Source organism: Lingula anatina, chromosome 5, assembly GCF_051362555.1.
Source record: "Lingula anatina isolate TDL-2025a chromosome 5, LinAna3.0, whole genome shotgun sequence".
NCBI lineage: Eukaryota > Metazoa > Brachiopoda > Lingulata > Lingulida > Lingulidae > Lingula > Lingula anatina.
In genome coordinates this window covers 11,736,708-11,752,982 of record NC_141771.1, presented here as the reverse complement: position 1 = coordinate 11,752,982, position 16,275 = coordinate 11,736,708, and the positions used below count along the sequence as shown (strand labels likewise).

The 16,275-nt window shown below is 37.1% G+C and overlaps 2 protein-coding genes across 5 annotated transcripts; both read left to right on the top strand.

The window, feature by feature from the left end:
• Positions 1-85: 85 nt before the first annotated feature.
• LOC106178987 (uncharacterized) lies at positions 86-3,729 on the top strand. 2 transcript variants are annotated; one of them, XM_087012753.1, is made up of 2 exons: positions 86-399; positions 1,839-3,729. In XM_087012753.1, exon 2 carries the CDS (start codon positions 1,866-1,868, stop codon positions 3,300-3,302), a length of 1,437 nt encoding a protein of 478 aa, XP_086868879.1. In that variant the 5' UTR covers positions 86-399; positions 1,839-1,865; the 3' UTR covers positions 3,303-3,729. The 2 variants fall into 2 exon arrangements, with proteins under 2 accessions (XP_086868879.1, XP_013417883.2); XM_013562429.2 differs by having other exon boundaries at positions 86-408.
• A 428-nt stretch (positions 3,730-4,157) lies between these two features.
• Positions 4,158-15,814, top strand: LOC106178986 (uncharacterized). 3 transcript variants are annotated; one of them, XM_013562427.2, is made up of 3 exons: positions 4,158-4,331; positions 5,620-8,118; positions 9,846-15,814. In XM_013562427.2, exon 3 carries the CDS (start codon positions 9,877-9,879, stop codon positions 11,317-11,319), a length of 1,443 nt encoding a protein of 480 aa, XP_013417881.2. In that variant the 5' UTR covers positions 4,158-4,331; positions 5,620-8,118; positions 9,846-9,876; the 3' UTR covers positions 11,320-15,814. The 3 variants fall into 3 exon arrangements, with proteins under 3 accessions (XP_013417881.2, XP_013417882.2, XP_013417893.2); XM_013562428.3 differs by lacking the exon at positions 4,158-4,331 and adding an exon at positions 4,407-4,798; XM_013562439.3 differs by lacking the exons at positions 4,158-4,331; positions 5,620-8,118 and adding an exon at positions 8,163-8,526.
• Positions 15,815-16,275: the final 461 nt, after the last annotated feature.

The window sequence follows — 16,275 nt, the reverse complement described above, 5'->3', positions numbered from 1 at the left end:
AAAGCCGCGTCAACAAATCACCAATATATGTAAGCCGGGCTTACACGTTGCTAATAAACATTACATAATACAGCCTTCCCATGTACTGTATCAGGTAGGTCTTCGACCATTACGGATTCAAAGGGTACGTTTTATACACCTTCCCTGTACATTTTCCTCTACGCTTTAAGGCATTTTAATGGCTGCTATTCAGTGACAGAGCAGGTGTACTGATTAAGAGGCATGATGAACCAGTTATGTTGTATCGGTAAACCGTCGATGACGAGGGTCTTGCCTGTATGTTCAGTGACGCGCCCTGTGCTTTATCTTTCAGTACAATTGGTCTTTACCAGCCATGCTTGGACAGATCCAGCGCTTCAGAGGACAGGAGTGAGAGTTGTCAAAAACCCCTCCACATCTGTAGCCTAGGTACTTGTTTTAAGTGCGAATCGATATTTTATTGTTGTCTAACTAGTAAATGTACGTGATACAGGAAGGCAATTTATGCCCGGTTTAAACAGGGCTGCGACCCATTCACGGCCAAGGCAATGACGAGAACTAGTAACTCTCAGAGGTTCATGTATCTGTCGATCTCTGTTTTCTTCAGCTTTCACATTATTTCCTAAACCAGCAATTACATTCAAATAAATTCTGATAATACCGGGCTTGTGATAGCTTGGAGAACGAGTTTTTTATCCTCTGGATATCATGATATTGAACTAGTGTTGAAAGGGGTATTTTTGCTTGTTTGTTAATAGTAGTAATAGTGTATTATTATCGATTCTAGGACAATTCCCCCCCCGGACAATCCCCCCCCCCCCCGGACTATTCCCCCCGGACAATTCCCCCCCGGACAATTCCCCCCCCAGGACAATTCCCCCCAAGAAATATATATTTATATACAAATATAAAGTAGAAAGTGTAAAGTTTAAAACATTTCATCTATTTTATTAACATTTTTAGTGTGATAGTATAACTTCACCATGCAACAAATTATTTTATAACAAATTCCCTTTTCATTGAGTACAAGTACAGGAAGATTTATTAAGTATCTAATGGAAGTATAACCACCTATCCTTCAGGTAAAAGTGGGGTAAACAGATGAACAGGTAAACAGATATTTTATAAATATTTTAGTGTGGTGGGTGGTGGTCAAGTAATTAAAAGTGACAAATAGTCACAGGGATACCTGGATAAGCGAGAAAATCTGTTTACCCCACCTCTCCCTAGAGATGCACCTTGATTCAAGACTTACTGAATCAAGGGGGGGGGGGGAGAAATAAAGCAATTAAAAGTAACAGTTAATTCATCAAAGGGCTACCTGGATGAGTGAGATCATCTGTTTACCCCTCCTTTACCTGGAGATATATATTCTTTGATCAGATTTTTAATAAAATGTTCTGTACTTCTATCTCGAAAATTTCATGTACTTGAACTCCAAGAAAATAAATTGTTTAATAGAATTAATATTATCTATCCTTGATTTGCATCATCACACTAAGAAATATTCAAAAATGGATGAAAAGAACTTTGAACTTTGTATTCTTTACTTTATATATATATATATATATATATATATATATATATATATATATATATATATATATATATATATATATATATTCTTCGGGGGGGAATCGTCCGGGGGGGAATTGTCCTGGGGGGAATAGTCCGGGGGGGAATTGTCCGAGGGGGAATTGTCCTGATACCATTATTATCCTATTGCATTTTTATATTTCTTCACATTTTCCTTTGTTTATATGGGTTTCCGTTATAAACTTAGACGTCTCTCAGTTTGAATCGAAGAATTGCATTTAACTGCTTAGTTAAAATTTCAAGATATTCTTTTCTTGTTTCAGTTAACGTGATTCAAATGGAAAGTGACAATGTCCGCAAAAAGATGCCATTCACCTTCTACCACGAGGACCCTTCGCTCTCTTGGACACTACGAGAACTTGCTAGCCGCAATGCATGAGTGCAAGAACACAACGGTTGCCTTCACCTCGTGGATTAACTCAAAACTCTTCCTCTCTGACGATGTTTGGAAAACCTCCCTTCAGCTGCTCCAGAAAAACATCCCGCATCTTCGTCTTAACATAGAATGGCAAGACGGCAAAAGGTACTTCAAGTATATGGACGACCCCTATGTGGATATGGAGATCGTGGATGTGACGTCAGACGACGACTGGAAGATGGTGCACGAGGATATGATGCGCGTGCAATTTCTGAAAGAAAATGCCCCTCTTTGGAGGGTAAAAATTTTGCGCATGCTCAGACCAAGTGACATCTCCCACAAATCGGACTATAGATCATATGCACTTAATGGGTATCCATCATTTGTAGTGTTTGGCATTCATCACGTTATTTTGGATGGAACATCTTATATATTGATGTTAAAGAAGCTACTTCAATACCTCAACGCAGTTTCAAAAGACGACCACATTGAGAAGGACGAAGTCGTCACATTCCATCGAAACATGGAGGCACTCTTGCCCCAAGACCAGATGGTATTCAAGTGGACAGACTATTATAAAGTGTTAAAAGAAAGAATACACAGTTTGTTTCCGTACCACAGTCCGTGCATGAAGCGTTTTCCACCACCACCAAATTCAGGCGAGGAATATACAAAGACAGTAGCTTTGGAATTCACAATTTCAGAGACGGAAAGACTCATAGCAAAGTGCAAAGAACACCAGACAACTGTCCATGGTGCCTTGGTGGCTGCTGCGTCGATTGCCCTTGTTAATGCCATTAATGCAGGAGCTACGCCACGACCAGCAGACGTCCCTACCTCCCACGCTGTTAATATGCGACGTTTTATGCCACCCGAGTTTCAAAATGCGTTCGGGCTTTTCTTTGGCTTGACGAACATAACAGTGAGTGTTCCTGCTGTTGCCACTTATCAATCGTTTTGGGAACTAGCCAAAAGCTCAAAACATGCACTTCACGCAAATTTAAACAACGGAAATGTGATACAGGGTTGTAAAATCCGCGGCCATCTTTTACCAGACGATAACAGTGTAAAAGGATTGCTAGCATCTGATCAGTGCAAATATGATATGGGTACATCAAACATAGGAGACTGTGACAAGCATTGTCCTCCTGGAGAAGCAGACGATAATGTTCACGCCACGAGAATCGTCACTTCCGCCGCAATGCAGAATTTGTCAAAATTGTTTTATCATTACTTGCACAAATTTCGAGGTCGCTTCTGTTACAATCTTGACTATGGGACCAACTGGGTTTGCGAAGTGAACGCCATTAAGCAAGCTGAAATGACAGTGGAGCTGATGAAAATGGCAGCAGGGGAGGAGAAATATTAGAAATAATTAAGAAATAAACTTGCGAAGTATTTGTTTTGTGCAGTAGGTCATTTAGGTTACAGAGGGTTTCAAAGATTGATATACATGTAGTAGAGGAAAGGAGACTGAGGAAAAAGAGAAAAAATATTGGCTCAAAATAGACTGAAACATTTTATGAGAGCCCATCAACAGTAAAAAGAAAAACTTGAATAATAGCTTTGAGACTAGATTGAGTAATTTTCGCACTTGTACATAGCTCTGTACAAATGTATACTGGTACATAAATTAAACTGAATGTATTGAAACGCCCGCCCACTTCGCGATGTTGTTCGGGATCGGGGCGGATGTTGCGATCCTGTGGGAAACCATATCTCAAGCTAATGACAAGTGTGTGGATTTCTGTTCAATATTAATTAAAATCAAAAATTAAATATAGTAAATAATGTTACCATGCGTTAATGTTATAATGCAAGCAATTTATAAATACTGATCATGCTTGAATCTCTGATTTCGGTATCTCTTTCAAAGTTCTAGTGTTTCAGTCTTCTGATCACAATGTTCTGTGATGTTCTTCTGAGATCTTTCGTTGCGTTGGTTCGTCAAAGTTCAGCTAGCGTTTCGCCGAGCTTTTGTTGGTCTGAATGTAATTTGTCCTTAACATGTCCAAACTTGATATTTACAAAGCTTTTTTTCTATTTTATTCCGGAAGAATGTATTTTCTAGTACAGAAATAGTGATTTATTCAAGCGGTCCGAAGGAGTGAACGCGTCTCCGTTCCTTTAGCCAAAACTCGCCTAGCGTTGTATAATATAGAATATAGATGGCAGCACATATCACAAATCAATACTATTAGAGACTTGTCTTGGTACAAGAGCTGCTCTTAATTAAATCTTTTTTCTAGGTCACTGCAAATATATATCACCGTCGATTCACTGTACTGTAAATAGTACTGTGAATAACAGCGCACGTTGGAAAAATGCTGCGTTAATAGGATTCAATATAAGCCTATGCCGTGCATAATATGCTGATAATACACAGTTCATGTCTCAGGTAGGTGTTTGACCATTACGGGTTCAAAGGGTACATGTACATCTATTCCATAGTGCACCTTCCCTTCTACTGTTGTAGACATTTTAATGGCTGCCAATCAGTGTCAAACCTGGACTACTGATTTAGAGGCATGATATTGATAAACTAATTACATTGAAATCGGTCGACGACAAGGGTCTTGACTGTATGTCCACGTGACGCGTCCTGTGATATAAAAGCACCGGTATTAATGGCCTTTAATAACCTTGCTAAGACAGATCGAGCGTTTACGAAGAGAGGGTTGAGGGAAGCTGTCAAAAACCACTCCGCATCTGTTGCTTACTTGTAGCCAAGAGCAAACTGATACTGTATTGTTGTACGTAATGTACTAGTATATGTACTTGAGACTGGATGGCAATCAACGTCCTGTTTCAACGGGACTGTAACCCATTCACGACCACGGCAAGCACGATTACTTATAGTCAGATGTATGTTTCGTTCTCTGCTTTCGTCAATTTCCTCGATTTTTTTAAATCAGAACCAGGCTTGTGATAGATTGCAGAACGAGTTTTTTCATAATTTGGATATCACGATATTGAATTAGTGTTGAGTTTTTTTTCATTGTTAATGGTAAGCTTTGTTGAAAGGGTCAAAAGTAATCAATAATGACGTCTTCGCTATTGCCTTTGCAGTTGCTGTTTTTTTTTTAATATTCTTTACTTGAATCCGGCTTCATAGTCTGATTTATTGAACGTCCTTTCTGTTATGTCAACATTTACACCATTGACGTCTGCTTTATTACTCAATTCACATTGCTGGTCTTTAGTGATAAGACATGAGCAATTGCGTGTATACACATTTATCTGGTTGTTTGTGACCTGTGAGATTAAAACGTTCTTTCTCTCTCTCTCTCTCTCTCTCTCGGGTCTGTGCGTATGCGTGTGCATGTGCCCTGTCGTGTCATGAATATAAATACAACAAACGTTTAACCTTTTGCAAGCCAAACACGAAACTCCCTTGAAACTTGAACATTGTACATCCAATCCAAAAACGTCTACAAAATAACGACTGATCTTACAGTTTTTAATTTGTAGTCACTTCCTTTATGGAGATGTCCGATGATTGTTACACTACTGTATTAACTGTGTTTTCTATTATTATGTTGTTGCATAGTTTCACAAACTTTTCCAGCATATTTTTCTATGTTTATTTCGGTTTTCCATTAAAAACTTGCACGTCTCTGAGTTTGAAACGAAAAAATTCATTCAACCGCGTAGTTAAAATTTTCAAGATTTTTTTTATATTTCAGTTAACGTGATTCGAATGAGAAGTGATAATGTCAGCACAGACACCCCTTTCGCCTTCTACCAAGAGGATCCTTCGCCCTCTTGGAAACTTCGAGAATGTGCTGGCCACAATGCATGAGTGCAAGAACACAACAGTTGCCTTCACCTCGTGGATAAACTCAAAACTCTTCCTCTCGGACGATGTTTGGAAGACCTCACTTCAGCTGCTTCAGAAAAACATCCCGCATCTTCGTCTTAACATAGAATGGAAAGACGGTAGAAGGTATTTCAAGAATATGGACGACCCCTATGTGGATATTGGGATCTTGGGAGTGACGTCAGGTGACGAATGGAAGACAGTGCATGAGGACATGATGCGAGTGCAATTTCTAAAAGAAAATGCCCCTCTTTGGGGGGTTAAGATTTTGCGCATGCCCAAACCAAGAGGCGTCCCCCACAAAGCGGACTCTTGCTCGTATGTACTTAATGGGTATCCAACAGTAGTAGTGTTTGGCATCCATCACTCTATTTTGGATGGAACGTCTTATGTATTGATGTTAAAGAAGCTACTTCAATACCTCAACGCAGTTTCGAAAAAAAACACCATCGAAAATGATGAAGTCGTCACATTCCATCCGAGCACGGAGGCACTCTTGCCCCAAGACAAGATGGCATTCAAGTGGACAGACTATTACCAAGTGATAAAAGAAAAAATACACAGCTTGTTTCCGTACCATAGCCCGTACCTGAAGCGTTTTCCGCCACCGCCAAATTCAGACGAAGGATATACGAAGACAGTAGCTTTGGAATTCACAATTTCAGAGACGGAAAGGCTCATAGCAAAGTGCAAGGAACACGAGACAACTGTTCATGGTGCCTTGATGGCTGCTGCGTCGATTGCCCTTGTTAATGCCATTAATGAAGGAGCTACGCCACGACCAGCAGATGTCCCTACCTCCCATGTTGTTAATATGCGACGTTTCATGCCACCCGAGTTTCAAAATGCGTTCGGTGCTTTTGTTGGTTTAACGTACTTAACGGTGAGTGTTCCTGCTGCTGCCACTTATCAATCATTTTGGGAACTAGCCAAAAGCTCAAAGCAGACACTTCATGCAAGTATAAACAACGGAGATGTGATACAAGGTTGTAAAATCCGCGGCCATCTTTTACCAGACGATAACAGTGTTAAAGGATTGCTAGCATCTGATATATGTAAATATGATATAGGTACATCAAACATAGGAGACTGTGATAAGCGTTGTCCTCCTGGTGAAGCAGACGATAATGTTCACGCCACGAGAATCGTCACCTCCACCGCGATGCAGAACTTGTCCAAACTGTTTTACCATTACTTGCACAAATTTCGTGGTCGCTTCTGCTACAATCTTGACTATGGAACCAACTGGGTGTGTGAAGTGAACGCCATTAAGCACGCCGAAATGACAGTGGAGCTGATGAAAATGGCAGCAGGGGAGGAGAAATATTGGAAATAATTAAGAAAAAAACTTGCGAAGTATTTGTTTTGCGCTGTAGGTCATTTTTGTTACAGAGGGCTTTAAAGATTGATATAGTACAGAAAAGGAGACTGAGGAAAAAGAGAAAAATATTGGCTCAAAATGGACTGATGGAAGCCCATTAACAGTTATAAGAAAAACTTGAACAATATCTTTGAGACTAGATTGAGTAATTTTTGCATTTGTATATAGCTACATGTATGCACACGAATGCACTGGTACATAAATTAAACTGAATATATTGAAACGCAGGCCACTCCGGCGTCGATGCAGCCCGAATGGGGCGACTCAATCTTGTGCGGTATTGGGGCGGATATTGCGATCCCGTGGGAAAGTATATCTCAAGTTAATGACAATAGTGGATTTCCGTTCAAATATATGTTAAAAAAAGAAAAATAAAATGACAAACATAACAAATTATGTTACATGCGTTATAGTTTGGTTAGCACTTTATAAATACTGAACCTCTGATTTCGGTGTCTCTTTCAAAGTCTTAGACCAGTGTTCTGGTCACAGTGTTCTGTAATGTTCCTCTGAACTCTGTAGTTGCGAAGATTAAAGTCACTTAAGGTTCCTCAAAGTTCAGGTAGCGTTTCACCGAGCTCAACTAGTTTCACAAAGCACACTTAAATTATTAGTAGTGTTAATTCAAATTCAAACAGTAGACCACAACTGTGAAGACAAAGTTAGTCTTTAATTTCTACGACAACGTCTTTAGTAGCTTCCAGACTATTGGTATGGCCTATCGTCTGGTCCGGAAATGCTGTAGATGGCAGCACATATCACTAAATATTACTATAGACTTGTCTTGGCACAAGAGCTGCTGTTAATAAAAAAAAAAAAAACATTTTTCTAGGTCACAATGCAAATATAGATCACCGTCAATGCACTGTACTGTGAATAACACCATAAATGCTGCGTAAATGGAACACCAATATAAGCCGTGCTCTACATAATACGCTGATAATGTACAGGGCGTGTACGTGATGCAGCCTTCCAATGTTTCAGGTAGGTGTTCGACTATTACGGATTCAAACGGTACTTGTAAGTCTATTTTATGCAGCTTCCCTGTACACTTCTTCTACTATTTGAGAGAGTTTAATGGCTGCTATTTAGTGACAAAGCAGGACTAGTGATTTACAGGCATGACGAACCAATTACACTGTACATAGTAAACGGTCGACGACAAGGGTCGTGACTGTATGTCCACGTGACGCGTCGTATGATATATTAAGCCCCCTTATCCTGGACGGCGTCCTTTGTGCCTCCTTTCTCAGACCCCTGTGTTGTCAGTTTTCACGGTCGCACAAAGGACGCAGAGAAGACGCCGTCTAGTGTAAAGGGGGTTTAGTATTAGAAGTCTTTAGCAACCTTGTATAGACAGATCAAGCGTTCAAGGGAAGAGAGGGTTGAGAGGTATTGTCAAAAAGCACTCCACATCTGATGCATACTTGTTGCCAATAGCAAACTTACGCTGTATTGTTGTATAATGTACTAGTATATGTACTTGGGACTGGATGGCAATCAACGTTCTGTTTCAACAGGGCTGCGACCCATTCACGACCATGGCAATCACAAATACAACTAGGTGTCAGATATAAATATATAAGCAGAGAACGATATATATATATATATATATATATATATATGTCGTTCCCTGCTTTCGTCACTTTTTCCCTTTTCTTCAGAACGAGGTTTGTGACAGATTACAGAACGATTTTTTTTAATAATAATAATAATAATTTATTTTTCTATGGCGCATTCCATTAAAAATCTCAATGCGCCTTACAACATTCACTTAAAAGAGCTAAATAACACAATACTAATATAAGAACACATTACAATTTTAAAGGACTAAGAACTAATTTAAAGAACCAATTATTCATATTCTAAAATGATAAGAACCTAAAGTGACAACATTTAAAATTAATCATAAAATTACAGTACACCTTATTAAAAACTAAAATTAACTATATGATAGCTACTGATAGGCTATTCTAAAAATATGAGTTTTCAAAAGCTTTTTAAAAGTATCTATGTCACCTGCTGCTCGTATTTCAGAGGGTAGAGTGTTCCAAACTTTGGGAGCATATATCATAAATGCCCTTTCACCGTAAAATTTACCAGCTTTTTTCTCTAAGACACTGTGTTCTAAAAGTAAATGACTAAAAGTTGAAGACCTGGTAACTCTTCCATGCTGATGTTGCTTCATAAGTTCTGAGATATAAAGTGGTTTATTCTCAGTGACTGCTTTAAAAATGACACATAAAATTTTAAATAAAATTCTCTCTCTTACTGGAAGCCAGTGAAGTTCCATCAAAACAGGTGTTATATGCTCTCGGCTATTCCATCCCATTTTAGTTACCAGCCTAGCTGCAGGATTTTGAATTAAATGAAGTTTGTTCAGATGATTTTTGCCTAAACCATATAAGAGACTGTTGCAATAATCAAGCTTAGAAGTAATGAAAGCATGGACTAGTTGTTCAGTTGAAGTTTTTCATACTTTGCATATCATGATATTGAACTAGTCATTTCATACTGGAGAAGATGACTGATGATAGGTGCACAATTGCATTAACTGTGTATTCTATTATTATCTTGTTCCATTGTTTCATAATGTTTTCCAACATATTTTCCCTTTGTTTATTTCGGTTTTCCGTTCATAACTTACACGTCTCTGAGTATGAATCGAAAAACTACATTGAACCGCTTAGTTTAAATTTTTTTTATTTCAGTTAACGTGATTCGAATTAGAAGTGATATATAATGTCAGCACAGGCAAACTTTTTGCCTTCTACCAAGAGGATCCTTCGCCCTCTTGGACACTTCGAGAATGTGCTGGCCGCAATGCATGAGTGCAAGAACACAACAGTTGCCTTCACCTCGTGGATAAACTCAAAACTCTTCCTCTCTGACGATGTTTGGAAAACCTCCCTTCAGCTGCTCCAGAAAAACATCCCGCATCTTCGTCTTAACATAGAATGGAAAGACGGCAAGAGGTATTTCAAGTATATGGAAGACCCCTATGTGGATTTTGGGATCTTGGATGTGACGTCAGACGACGACTGGAAGACGGTGCACGAGGATATGATGCGCGTGCAATTTCTAAGAGAAAATGCCCCTCTTTGGAGGGTAAAGATTTTGCGCATGTCCAAATCAAGAGACGTCACCTACAAAGTGGACTCTAGCTCGTATGCATCTAATGGGTATCCAACAGTTGTAGTGTTTGCCATCCATCACTCTATTTTGGATGGAACATCTTATGTACTGATGTTAAAGCAACTAATTCGATATCTCAACGCAGTTTCGAAAAACGACCCCATTGAGAATGACGAAGTCGTCACATTCCATCCAAACACGGAGTCTCTCTTGCCCCAAGACAAGATGGCATTCAGGTGGACAGACTATTACCACGTGATAAAAGAAAGAATACGAAGTTTATTTCCGTACCACAGCCCGTACTTGCAGCGTTTTCCGCCACCACCAAATTCAGGCGAGGGATATACGAAGACAGTAGCTTTAGTGTTCACAATTTCAGAGACAGAAAGGATTATTGCAAAGTGCAAAGAACACCAGACAACTGTTCATGGTGCCTTGGTGGCTGCTGCTTCGATTGCTCTTGTTAATGCCATTAATGAAGGAGCTACGCCACGACCAGTAGATGTCCCTACCTCCCACGCGGTTAATATGCGACGATTCCTGCCACCCGAGTTTCAAAATGCGTTCGGCCTTTTCATTGGCTTAACGTACATAACAGTGAGTGTTCCTGCAGTAGCCACTTACCAATCATTTTGGGGATTGGCCAAATGCTCAAAACAGACACTCCACGCGAGTTTTCACAACGGAGATATGATTCAGGGTTGTAAAATCCGCGGTCATCTTTTACCAGACGATAACAGTGTGAAAGGATTGTTAGCATCTGATAAGTGTAAATATGATATGGCTACATCCAACATAGGAGACTGTGACAAGCATTGTCCTCCTGGTGAAGCAGACGATAATGTTCACGCCACGAGAATTGTCACCTCCACTGCGATGCAGAAGGTGCCCAAACTGTTTTATCATTACTTGCATAAATTTCGTGGTCGCTTCTGTTACAACCTTGACTATGGGACCAACTGGGTTTGCGAAGTGAACGCCATTAAGCACGCCGAAATGACAGTCAAGCTGATGAAAATGGCAGCAGGGGAGGAGAAATATTGGAAATGATTCAGCAATAAACTTGTACAGTGTTTCTTTTGCGCAATATAAGTTCACATATAGATTGTAAAGATTGATGAGAGACGGAGGCTGAAGAAAATAGGAAAAACATTGGCTCAAAATGGACTTCACCATCCAATGGGACCCCATCAACAGCAAAAAGAAAGACTTGAACTGTAACTTTGAGATTACTTTGAGTATTATTCACAATTGTACATAGCTTTGCACACAATGTACTGGTACATAAATTAAACTGTATATATTCAGATGCACCAACAACTACGACTCGGAGTTATTGCATAACACTTGATATAATGCGATCACGTTTAACTCGGCTACTGCCGTAAAAAACGCTGGGCGTGATCATTGGAAGAAGCATCTACATTGCATCAGCACCAAGTTTTGGTTGAAAATACAATATCAATCACTGACCACAATTTTGACATTTTACTTAGATGTATATGGAATAAGCCCTGGTATAAAGCTGGTAAAACTTTGGGATTGACTTAATTTAAACAAACAATTATTTGTGTTTCCTGTAAATTTTTGGAAAACTGCATTAAGCGAAGTGTTCGAACTATGTTAATGTCGTTACAGTTGTATTCATTATAATTGAACTTTTCGTGAATAAAATCATTTAGCACAATTCAGAAATGAGAAGATAATGCAAAATACGAGAATAAAAAACTGTTTATTTGATTCTATAATATAATATAAATCTCTCCTTCCAATACATCAGAAACCAAATGAAACCGCTACATTCAATGGTAATACCCTCTTTTTCATTACATTCAGGTAACGCATAGATATACAAGTACTTGAATGGCACACAAACACAGTTGTTAAACTTTGTTTACAATGAAAGTAAGTTGTCCCACTGCTTTCCAAAAGCTGTATATATCAGATAACAAAAAAAATAATAAAAATAAATAAATAATATCATCTTGTAACAAACTTTTAATCTGAAATCAAACCCTCAACGAGGGTTGAGTCTTAGTAGTCATAAAAAAGGTAAAATTATGAGTTTCTGCTAAAATGGTAAAAGCAGTAAGAATCATCTGGAAAAACTGAAATGAAAATTGGAATTAATGTATTGCGTATGGTTTAATGTCTTCAATAAATTGTTCTTCAACCCTGCATGTAAACATGAAAAGTTATAGAATCAAACCAATTAAATAAGGCTGTGTATATACATATCCAGGTAACTTTCTGGATTTCAGCATTCAATTCAACAAGAAATGTTCCCTTTCATTTGCTAAAAAAGAACATATCAAATATGCATCAATATACCATTGTATCAAAAATAGTATAAATGTATACATAATTATATATACGTTTGTAAATATTAGGTATCAAAATGTACATAAGTTTAAGATCATATAAAAATACACAGTCACAAATTGTAAAATCTTCACTAAAACTAAACATTTTTTCATTTGGCAAATCATTGTACAATGCACATGTTCAACAGTGAAGACCCTTTGGTAATCTATGGACTAGTCTGCCAAGAACAGTTGTAGCGCTATATATGAAAAACATATAATTATTATATTTATAATAAAAATTGGGCTGTTTATCTAAACACAAGTTTCATGTGAAAGTCTTTGAAGCAAAATGAATAATGAATCCAGGGACTGCTTCATAAAGGAACTTAGGTCCAAACCTTTGTCTAAGCTTTGAGACAAAGGCCCCATTCACATGACAAGTCTATTTTCTAAATATCTATTTTCTATTCGCGGTATCTTGTGATCACGGTCTGTGCCCTGAATACCCCGTGGCGTAATTACTGGCAGCGCGAGCCAGTTACTTCCAAAGCTGTAATTAATTCTGGGCTGCCCTCGGAGTGATCACAAGATACCGCAAATAGAAAATAGATTTTTCATGTGAACAGAGTCAAAAAGTTTTGGGCTAGTTTGAAAAGCTTGAAGTTTCAAACCAACCCTTGATCTTATTGAAGTGGACAACTATGGGTTTGTCAAAAAGTAGACCACATTTTTGTCAATTTTTTTTTAAATTTCAGATTCAATTAATTCTTGAAACCAGCCCCTGTAGATTACTTTATATTTGCTGTAAATTCATGATATCATTGTAGCATCCTCTACTTCAACCATGAGCACCTCCTGAAATCTTAAAATGCTAAAAAAAGTTTTACAAATTGAAGCTAATCAAAACAAAGGAGTGTCATCTGCTTTAAACCAAAAGCAATGCCTGAAATAATAAATTACTGAGGATTATGTATAACAGAATAAATTAATGAAATATATCACAAAAATATACGACCAATGGCACCAGGGAAATATGGAAAGGTTATCGAGGCATAGACTTCCTTTGGACTGAAAACTAAACACAATAAAAATATTAGATATCTGACACAAAAATGAATTGGTAAATTAATAAAACTCACAATATATGAGGACCAGCATCTGTAAGAAATATATATATAGCAAAAAAAAAAAAAAAAAAAAACAAACTCTTGGCACATTCTTCAAACACGAGAATTAACAGTCATAAATAAATTCCAACAATTTCAAAATGTGTAATGCTTAACTACAATATGAACTGTTTTATACAGAACAGTGTTAACAACATATCTGTTTACATTAAAACCATGGTGACACTTGACAATTTTCAAACTTGGTAAAAAAAAAAGAAAAGAAAAAAAAAAAAAAAGGAGCAGCTCATCATGCCTGGCAACTCACAAGGTTTCCCTTCAGTGTAGAAAATAGCACCATGACAACTAATCTATAATATGTATCACATAATTTTTTTCACAACCATTCATAAAGTGCCTGCTCACTTTGGAAAGGTCTAATAATATATACATTTCACATAACATGGATATACAAAGTGAAACATTATGTTTGAGGAGGGCCGTATTAGACAATGTCTTCAAATCACCAATTATATTATGTCTTACAAATGACCAATCAAATTATACACGGCCAATTATATTTGACCAATAACATTATAACATGTTATACTTTTGGCAAATCATATCACATCATGTTTACATCTAACCAATCACATTTCACCATAATGACACAACCAATCAGGTGACTGTTCATCTTGCGAGCACAAGACCAACACAAAACACAGTACAGCAAAATGTATCTTTAAAAAACTCATTTTTCAATAAAGTGAATTCATGTTCATGTACTACAATTGTTTGCAAACAACTGGTAAATTAACAGCAAATAATTGCTTAAGCACAATTGAGTATTTAAGACATTTTTGGTTTTCATGATATTTTTATCTATCCTTAATTCGACCAATATTTATCTTATATGTTTACTTCTTCAGATGAAAATGATATTTACGATATCTGTATTTGAGTATTTTTCTAAAAACAATTGCAATATGTTGCCATGATTTAATTGCAAAGTGAAGAGTCCAAAATTTCTTAAATAACAATATTATTAAATTTTCCACTAGAAAAAATCACTTTGTCTAAGACACATTACTCTAACACCGAACTGGGGAAAAAAAAACTTTCACGAGACACGAAAGTAAATGAAAACTGGACTCGAAGATTTACCATATCAGCCTATATGTGCGCATATGTACATTCGAACCCTTCAAAATCTACACCACCATAATGCATTACAACATATAGGCATTCTAGAACTGCACCAAGCAGCACTTATACAATCAAAATGACATCATTGGGGTTAAAGACCTTAAGAGACTATTCACACTTTGATATCAATTAACTTCTGAAGAAACTTTAAGTGTCGCTGCAATACCTGTAAACTGTAAACCACAAACACGTCAAAGACTTCCTATCTGGCATATTTTGAACTTCTAGTCCCCCCCATCCCTTTCCACAAAATAATTATATGTTCTGCTGTACTGTATTTTGCGACCAATCACCACTTCATACTAAAAAACATAATGACTAAACACGAATATGTTAACAAATGTTCATTTAACAAACCTGTGTATTCCCCACAGATGAGTATTTATTTATGACAAGGCTCAACTACTACTAGTAGCAATAAAATCTAAACATAATCCTTTACAACAACTAAAACAATAATCAATATTGTCAAGGCTCCATCTGTTCTCAGTTTTATTTCTATTTCTTGAATTGATCTATTCATTGTATTCCAACACTGACAACTCTGTCAATGTTTAACTGTTGCTTTGAATACCCAAAGCAGAAAAATTGTCCAGACACATAAATCTCTTGAAATCTGTCTCTACAATTACACATTATAGACAGGACAATGTCCTCTTAAGCAATATACAGTTTATTATCCCTCTTAATATCATCAAGTCTGAGAAATGTTCCAGAAATGCTGTCACCATTAGGTTTACACTGGGATATACTCAGAGACATCGTCAAAGTGATATAGTGACAATGACATCGATAACTGACATTGAAAAATGATAAATACGTACAATTCTCAAATCTACTGATCTCAAATAATTCATCATCTCAAAAATAGTCTGAAATGGTTCCAAGCAAATCCAAAGTTCCAGATGTTTTTTTCTTTTTTTTTTTTTTTAACTTTTTTGTCAGTTACTGTATTTTGGAATCGGTGTATAATTTGGGTTGCCTTCTGTGTCTGCTTGCAATTGTCAAAAGGTCAAAAGGTTAATAAAAGCTCAAATAATTTGTGTCACACAAGTTTCCATAACTTCGATTAAGGTTATAAATCACCCTACAGATTTTTATCAGTATATAATACTTATATTTAGTAAATTCTTTCTTATGCTTACAATTTTTAATTGCATTCTATTCGCCACAAATAGAAATCTGGACATGCCTTTATACTTTACACTGCTTAATGTGTTTGCCACAACAAATCAAACAAAAAATTTCAACCAAAAGACTTAAAAATTAAAGCAAACCTTTCCAACAATTTGACCTGAAGAGTATTGCTTTTGAATTAGAAATAATTAAAAACATCAAATACAGAATGCTTGTAAGATGGCATGAAAGCTCTGAAGAACAATTTGAGC

Excerpts from the sequence above, each read along its gene's own strand:
- LOC106178987 (XM_087012753.1), top strand. The coding sequence starts at position 1,866 with ATGTCCGCAAAAAGATGCCATTCACCTTCTACCACGAGGACCCTTCGC.
- LOC106178986 (XM_013562427.2), top strand. The coding sequence starts at position 9,877 with ATGTCAGCACAGGCAAACTTTTTGCCTTCTACCAAGAGGATCCTTCGC.